Source organism: Camellia sinensis, chromosome 10, assembly GCF_055761805.1.
Source record: "Camellia sinensis isolate YWXY chromosome 10, ASM5576180v1, whole genome shotgun sequence".
Lineage (NCBI taxonomy): Eukaryota > Viridiplantae > Streptophyta > Magnoliopsida > Ericales > Theaceae > Camellia > Camellia sinensis.
Genome location: NC_138970.1, coordinates 88470128 through 88479506, shown reverse-complemented (window position 1 = coordinate 88479506; position 9379 = coordinate 88470128). Strand labels below are relative to the sequence as shown.

The window sequence follows — 9379 nt, the reverse complement described above, 5'->3', positions numbered from 1 at the left end:
TTGAGGTTTACACTGTGGTTGCTTTCTATAGTCCAAAATAATTTCTTTAAAAGTCAGCCTCAGTTGAGAAATCTGTGGCCAAAACATAAGAAATTAGGATTAGAAAGTGTGATTAATCAATGGAGTAAATACTCTCACATTGTGGTAGTGCAAACCTTTGCAACTCCATAGAAGCAATAGAGGATAATCTGGTGTAGCCAACAAACCATACTCCTACTAGTTTTTTTTTGTCTAGGCCCTCAATAGGCTTGGCCCATCTCTGCTGTAGACCAAAATGCCCTTACTAGAAGAACATGAAAGCCATCAGAAAATGGAGAACTCATAAAGGGGTGGTAATCTATGCAAATATATCACATTCGAACATTAATGTAGAATGTAATTAGTAGTAGTTGTTGGGTTTGAATTTTGGATTTTAATAATTGAATATTAGATTTTGTTGACTTGTTAACTATTTTAAGTTAATAGAAAAGTTTCATGTAATATTTTTCTTGAATTTTAAAAGGATTTTTCTATTGATTGGAACAAATATATAGAAATTAGTATAATGTTTGTTAAATATAAATTAATCTTGCACCAAGACTAGCAAATGCCCCTAATAATTAATATAGAAGTGAAGAATCATATTAAGGGTATATATTTGGAATACTACTTAGAAGGAACAATCAATCCATGTAATGAAATTAAATATTTTGTAATATGAAAATAAATTTGTTCACACACTTTTTTAGTGTAGAACAATACAAATTATAATTATAGTTGAAATATAATTGTTGTCAACTTGATTAAAACTCTTCTCTAATGAAAAGAAGAAAAAATATCCCAAATCATAGTCTATTGACATATTATGCACAAAATTAGACCCTTTCAACAATCTAACATCTTCAAGCTACCTTTAAAACACATAAACGTGAACTAATTAAAAAATATTATATATTCTTCACTGCTTTAGACCCAAATATGCAAGCAACAAATAGCCAATGGTCATCTACTACACTATACTCACATGAACTTGTACTTTGTCTAGTATTGAATACACTACAACTAGTGCGTAATGCTTAAAAGTGTCTTCAATACACTCTTATTTGTGAATAATGCATAAAAATAGTATTGAATACACTAATATTTGGAGGTGTTAGTTTCATATATGGAAAAGAGCATCTGCTGATTGCATCCTCAATGGGAGTCGCACCAACTGGACTTTTTTTGGGTCTTTGTTCTTTGTGATTTGTGCATAACACCCAAATTAATGTATAAAGCAATTACTTTATTTTTTTTAATGCTTCAAAACTTTAAAATTTCATTACTTTTGTTTTACCCATCTGATTTTCATAAAATTTATGTTTACAACATGTATTTTCTGAGAACTATTAAAGTCCAATCTATATTGAATATCAAATTTAATTTCTCTTTAAATTTGGTTACAATTATATGTCTCCCTCTACGATGACTTCACATAGAATTGTTCATGTATGTCAGATTAGCATATGAATACATGCCGAGTTACTACTGAAATTAGCCAACTATATGCAATTGACAAATAGGCAAAACATCCCGATCTGTTATTACTATTTTGGTAAACATAAAAAAGCAATGCTAATCGAACCCTTAAACTTACTTAACCTCTCTTCCATTACAAAGTATTTTTCCAAGTTGCCGTCCATTCCCAGGTTCATCTTTGGTTGATGTGTACTGTTCCAATAATGGACAAGAGTTGGATGATGATAAAAGATCGGCTAAAAAGTAAAGAGTATCTAGAGGGTGTTCAGTCATTTATTGAGTTCGCTACGAAGAATTTAGGGCCACAGGATGAAATCCATTGTCCTTGTGTTGATTGCTTGAACGGCACAAAATTTAGTCGACACGTTGTACGGTTGCACTTGATTCGAAGAGGAATCGCAATTTCATATCGAACTTGGGTGCACCATGGGGAACATGCTCCCATGTTTCGTGATCATCCTAGTATGCGAAACAATGATACTGAAAGCAACGAACCTGGAATGACAGACAATCACGAAAATGTGGGTGAACTTCCTACCATGTTAGAAGAGATTTACATAAGTGGTCTCATGGATGATCATATCGACGAAGAACGTATTAGTTCGAAGAGGCACAATTTGTTGAAGTTCATGAAGTTGTTCAATGATGCTTAACGCAAAGTATATCCAGAGTGCGAAAAGTTCTCCATCTTGTCCTTCGTAATTAAGATGCTTCATTTGAAGGTGTACAATAAATGGAGCAACAAATCTTTCGATATGGTTATGCAAGTGTTCAAAGACATTCTACCAAAGTGTGATGAAACTGTTCCATGGATCCTTTATGAAGCGAAAAAGTTCTTACATGAATTGGGTTTGGGATATGAGGGCATTCATGCATGCAAGAATGATTGTACTCTATTTTGGAAGGACAACGCCACATTGGAGAATTGCCCTACATGTACGGAGTCTAGATACAAGTTGAACGATAAGACGGGTAAAAAAATTCCACACAAAATACTGAGGTACTTTCCTTTGACACCGAGGTTGAAGAGATTGTACATGTCGAAAAAAACAGCCGCATATATGAGATGGCACAAAGATAAGCGTGTGGATGATGGAGTATTACGACATCCAGCTGATGGTGAGGCATGGAAGGATTTTGATAGGCTGCATCCTACGTTCTCTACGGATCCTCGGAATGTAAGGCTAGGGCTTGCCATAGATGGTTTCAATCCATTCGGAAATATGAGTACATTGCACAGCATGTGGCTCGTAATCTTAATGCCTTACAATCTACCCCCATGGAAGTGTATGAAAGATCCATTTGTCATGATGTCATTGCATATTCCCAAACGATCTGCACCTGGAAGAGACATCGATGTTTACTTGCAACCATTAGTAGAAGAGTTAACTAATCTGTGGGAGCATAGTGTGCAAACATATGATGCCTCAAATGGCCAAATATTTACAATGCATACAGCAGTCATGTGGACCATCAATGACTTCCCCGCATATGGTTCCTTGTCTGGTTGGAGGACAAAAGGTTACTTGGCCGGCCCTAATTGTAACATGGATGCTTCATCTCAGAGTTTGCGAAGTAAGATAGGGTATATGGGTGCTCGGCGGTACTTACCCGAGAACCATAATTGGCGAAGAAGTAGGCTATTCAACGGTGAAATTGAGAATCGGTCCAAACCTGTGGAGTTATTGGGAGAGCAAATACTGGAGCAAATTAATTTGGGGACGTACAAGCCGTACGGAAAGCATCCAACCAACCAAAAAAGACAAAGGACTGAAAAGCCAACTTCGAACTGGACAAAAAGAAGCATTTTGTTTGACCTACCCTATTGGAAAACACTTAAGCTTCGACATAACCTTGATGTCATGCACATAGGAAAGAATATATGTGACAATATGCTTGGGACACTATTGAGCATAGATGGCAAGAACAAGGACACAGACAAAGCACGTTTGGATCTGGAGGACATGCAAATACGAAAGGAGTTACACTTGATAAGGCATGCGAATGGCTCTTTCGAGAAGCCTCCGGCATTGTACACATTGTCCCCGGCAGAGAGACAAGGGTTTTCTGATTTCTTGAAATCGATTAAGTATCCTGATGGCTATGCGGAAAATGTATCCAATTGTGTCACCACGAATGGTGGTAAGTTAGTTGGCCTCAAGAGTCATGACTGTCATGTCCTTCTACAATGACTTCTTCCCATTGGGATGCGAGGATACCTTCCTACTGAGATTGGGGCCACATTGTTTGAGTTGGGAACTTTTTTCAAACAGTTGTGCTCAAAGACATTGTGAGTGACTGATTTGGGGAAATTGCAAGAACAAATCGTACTTATACTTTGTAAGCTTGAGAAGATTTTTCCTCCTGCTTTTTTTGATGTCATGGTCCACTTGGCAATTCATTTGCCTTGTGAGGCTATGCTTGGAGGGCCTGTGCAATATTGATGGATGTATCCTATTGAGAGATATAACTATGATGGTGTAGACGCGTCCTTGTGTAGACACCCCATTTTTGACTGCCCTTAAGACTTAGGCGCTACTGATGGTTTGCTCGATGATGAAAGGTGTGCAGAGCAAAGGTTCAATTTCTTCGGCAATGAGAGGGTCAAATCCCAACTTCGCACCCCATTTTGGACCAAAGCTATTTTGAATGGTTTTTAGACCTTAAAACTCTCTCTTTCAAAACATTTTTGAAATAAAGTTTTTACGATGTTCCGAGGCTCACATTTTGTCAAAAAATGCGCTTTTCGATAAACCGAGCAAGGACAAAGTGGAAATGAATGAAAGAGAGATGAAATCTTTGAAAAATCTTTCAAAACACCTTGCTTAGGGGTTTGAAGTTGAAGAAAAGAGGAGAAGAGGGGAGAAGCCAAGTTGGAGAAGAAGATAGGCAAGAATTGCTAAGAGAGGGACGAGCAGTCCTCGCTAAATCAAGCTTATTTGTCTATACACTTTGAGTTAAGGTATAAGGCCATCACTGTTGGAAAGAAGACTTCCGGGGCTTCATTTTTCAATCATGAATCTCTTAAATCCGAGACCGGAGGGTGGAGATATGATTGGTTGAAGTTGGGCATCATCCCGGTTGGACCGAAACTGAGCAGCCTTCACTAAAACCGTCATAACGTTTTACACAGTTGGAATTTTGATGCAAGGCTGGTGCCGTTGGAAAGCTTACTTCCGGGGCTTCAATTTTGACACAAGAATGACCTGAAAAGGAGTTCATATGAATAAGTTATGCCCGTTTGAAGTTGGACCTGCAGAGCAGATTTTTTCTACCGGCCGGCCAAACATTCTGCCGACCGACCAAATAGATGGCCGACTGGCCAAATAGATTGCCGACCGGCTAGTTAAAGTAGCCGACCGACCAATTTTGCTAGCCGATGACCTTCCGGAGTATTCTACAGATTGAATGGATGCCAGCTGTGCCAGCTGGAATGCACAGACTCTGCTCCCCATGCACGTGTGTGGCTGTTTTGCACCCTTTGCACCCCTTTTGACCCTCTTTTTTGCACCCAGGAAGCTTTGACCCCTTGTCTTGGCTTCCTCAAGAAGCTTGCACCTTTGCATTAGCTTCTCTTAGAAGCTTGGTCTCTTTGACCCTTTTGTATAGCTTCTTTGAGAAGCTTTATGCCATTTCCTTGCTCTATAAAAGAAACCCATCCTCCTCCATTGTTTTGGTTCAGCAAAATCAGACCTAATACATACATATAACATATATATCACCCTCTCTCTCTACATTTTGGTGTGTTAGAGTGTTCAAAGACCCTTGTTCTTGGCCTATTTGCACTACACCCTATAGCACCACACCACCACTCCATTCCAGTAGCTTGGAGGGCCTTCTCAGAGGCTAGGAGGCAGCTTTTCTTGGTCCAAGAGGTAGCAAAGGATTGGTCTTCAAGGGTGAGTTGATTTCTCCATCTTTCTAGTTCATTTTTGCAAGTTTTCTTAGCCCCTTTTGCTTGCTGTTTTGAGCTCTGACCATAACTGGAAATATCATTTTTTTGAGCTTATTTTTCTGTTTCATTAAGGGTCTTACCCTGTTTGGGACCCCATCTTGCACTTGCTTCATTACCCCTTTGTATGCCATAATCTTGCATGATTTATTAGCCTATGGTGTCTCTGTTTTTGGACTTTGGTCCGAACTGAAAATGGTCCTATTTTGACCCCCTCTTCATGTTTCATTAAGGGTCTATGGCTGTTTGAGACACCCTTTGTATACTTTATGTTGTAGCTCTTTTTTGGCCTTAATCTTGCATAGTATTTTGGGCATACTTGTATACTGTTTTGGGCTTGTCCATCAACTGTAAAAGGTCATATTTTGGGCCCCTCTTCAACATTGTTGAAGGGCCCTAATCTGTTTGGGGTCAGCAGCTGTGAGTTGCTTCTTTATCTCACATTTAGGGCCATTTTTGCATACTAGTTTTGCCCTATGTGTGTTTGCTGTTTGGCCTTGTTTAAAACTGAAAAAATGCTTGTTTTGGGGCTGCCTAGAATCTGTATTCACATGTCATAATCGAATAATGCATGTTTTATATAGCTATAGGCCAATGCATGGGCCTAGTTTTGCATTTTGGTTTCATTTCATGCATCGGGTGCTATTTTGCCGTGATTCGGGGCTGTTTTATACCACATTTCAGTGCTGAAATTACATGCTTGTATGCCATATTTCATGCCTCGCCATGCCTTGTTAGAGTTTCATACTATGCCTTAGGTTTGGTCCTCGGTTTGCGTGCATGCGTGCACGCATTTCGAGAGTCTCATTTTCATCTAATGGCCATTGATTTTGGCATGCTTGCGAGCTATCCATGTTAGTTTAAGTCCATCATCGCATGTTGTTGCATGCCATGTTTACTTACATGTTTAGGTTGCGCGCCTAGTATACATTGCTCTTTTGCATGTTCATGTTGCATACTTAGCCTCCATGCCTAGGTTGCATTTCATTGAGCATGCATCCCTTGCCTCTTGATCAATCATGATAGGGGTTGGGGCCCTTTGATGTGTTTTGTGCTTGCATTTCATTTGATATCAAAGTTGCAAAACTTGGCCTCTTAGGCCATCATGCGTAATTGATGGCCCGAGGGTCGAGGGTCATGCTCCCTTGAGTCCCTTGCATGATAGGGAGTGTGCCCGCGCATACATGTGCTTGAAATTCTATGCCATTTACTGTCTGTCCTTGTTGCTGTCAAAAACCAGCTTCTGCAGGAAGTTTCTGCAGACCGGCACTGAAGAATGCCGACCGGCAAAGGATATGAGGCCGATGGACTTGAAAGCAGCCGATGGAAATTTCCCATGGCCGGTGGTCATTTCACTTAGCCGGTGGTGTTATGCAGTTCTCATTGAAGATACCCTGAGACTTTGGCAATTTTCAGAGGAGCAGGGCAGCATTAACAGAGGCAGCAGTGGCATGGTATGGGTTTCCGGGCTTTCGGGGGAAGTTAAATCCGAGCATGCATCATTCACGCATCCCGAGGCAGGGACTGCGGCCATCCTCTCTTTGCATTTAATTTGTTAATTAGATTAGAAATTTTGTAATAATTAATTTAGTATTATTTATTCGGACTGTAATATTTATTTGGTCCCTCCGGGCGAGGGCAAATCTGTAATAAGTGTGTGTGAGTGGTGTGTATGTCTTCCAATCTCCACTTCTTTCTTCCCTTTTATTTATCTGCTTATGATGGTAGACTAGGGCATATTTAATTAGCATACCTTATGCAATGCGTGCGTGCATTCATACATTTGTCCCGCATACACCGGGCTCGGTACATCACGCTAACTGCATTTGTATTTCAGTTCCAAATTGAATACGTGCATTAAATTGGTTGCATTTCATGTACCATGTTTAGGATAGCCGAGCCTATCTAATTGCATCCTGTGTGCGCTGCATTAGCCATTTTAACATGAACTAGGACATGCATGTTTGCTAACTAGTTTATTGTTTTGGCACGGAGTACGATGTAAGTATTTATGCTTTAGCATCTCGCATGCGTGTGAACGTTAACATGACAGTATACTTACCATGTGGCTAGATGCTTATGTGATAAACTGTTTGAATGCCTGTGGGTGAAGGTTGGATTGTTTGAGTTAGAAAAACTCGTTGAAATCCGTATTTTAGCCTACTTTCGAGTAGCAAATTCCAAAACGTTTTTCAAAACAAACGGATATGCAATCCTTGTTTCCAAATTAGGCAATCTAGTCTATACTTGTTTGCTGTGCGCATAATATAGTAATTCTAGGCTAATAACCGGAATAAGAACACATAACGTTTTCAAAATCGGATATCATGGTTAGTAGAGGCCGATCTTCGGATCGGGCGAGAGGGGGTGCTCATAGCTAACCTTCCCTAATCGTACCCTAGCTCCCGAGCCGAGACAACTCCGGTGATGACGAACATGTGGCCTCCGACACCGAGTCAGGGTTTCCTAAATTCCCCCATAAAAAATATTTAGGTGGCGACTCTGTATCTGGCAAAGCAGTCCATGTTTGGCACTTCTTTCCAAAAAATCTGTTTCTCAAAACGATTTGCCGGATTTGGACTCTTTGGTTCAAGATTAAGAACCGTGACACAAATCGAGTCTGAGCTGTTGCGAGGCCCACGGGCGCGTCTACACCTTGGGGGGCCTCAATGCTACAGTTCGAACTCAAATGTCATGGTTCTTAATTTGATCTCACAATGTGCGATGTGAGATTGATAAATCAGCAAAGAGTCCAAATCCGGCGAATCGTTTTGGAAAACTGATTTTTGTAAAGAAGTGCCAAACATGGACTGCTTTGCCAGATACAGAGTCGCCACTTAAATATTTATTTTGGGAGAATTTAGGAAACCCTGACTCTTGCCTAAGGCCACGTGTCCGTCATTACCAAAGTTGCCTCGGCTCGGGAACTTGGGTACGATTGGGGAAGGTTATGCAATGAGCACCCCCGTTGGCCCAATCAAAGATCGGCCACTACTCAACATGATATCTTGTTTTTGAAAAACACGTGTTCTTATTTTGATTAATTAGCTAGAATTACTATGTGATGCGCACAACACACAAGTATAGACTAGATCGCCTAATTTGGAACAAAACATTGCGTATCCGTTGGTTTAAAAATGGTTTGAAGTTTGGCTACTCGCAAGTAGGCTAAAACGCGAATTTCAATGAATTGTTCCAATTCAAGCAATCCAACCTTCACCCACAGGCATTCAGGCAGTTATATCACATAAGCAATTAGCCTCATGGGAAGCATGCTGTCATGTTAACACTTACATCCATGCGAGATGCTAAAGCATAAACACTCACAATGTACTCCGAGCCAAAACAAGAAACTAGTTAGAAATCATGCATGATCCTAGTTTATGTTAAGAATGGCTAATGCGGCACATGCAAAATGCAATTAGAATAGGCTCGGCTAATTTAAGATGGCATATGAGATTCGACAATTCAATACATGTATTTAACTTGGAATCAAAATACAATGCAGTTAGCATGATGCGATGAGCCCGCTGCATGCAATACAGATGAATGATGCAAACATGCATAGCATAAGGATGCCAAATGGAACGTGCCCTGAAACTAACCATCGTAAGCGGTTAAGTAAAAAGGAGAAAGAAATGGAGGTTGGAAGACATGCATCACACACATGCACGCTTATTACAAAATTGGCCTTCTCGACGGAGGGACCGGAAGAATAATACAAATTAACTAATTAACTAACTAGCAAGCTAATTAATTATTACAAAACCATAACTAATTAAGCAAATTGATTAAGCTATGAAAACTGTAAAGCAGCCTCGGGAAGAGGGACGAATGCATGCTCAGTCGACTTTGCTCGGAAATCCGTTGCCATGCCACATGTTGCCTCTGTTTGCATTGCTCAGTACCTCTGAAGACTGCACAAGTTTT

The 9379-nt window shown here is 40.1% G+C and overlaps 1 protein-coding gene across 1 annotated transcript; it reads left to right on the top strand.

Annotated features, from left to right (window-relative positions):
* The first annotated feature begins 2204 nt into the window (after positions 1-2204).
* LOC145800533 (uncharacterized) lies at positions 2205-3689 on the top strand. The gene has a single exon (XM_082890222.1). It carries the CDS (start codon positions 2205-2207, stop codon positions 3687-3689), a length of 1485 nt encoding a protein of 494 aa, XP_082746348.1.
* The last annotated feature ends 5690 nt before the right edge of the window (positions 3690-9379 follow it).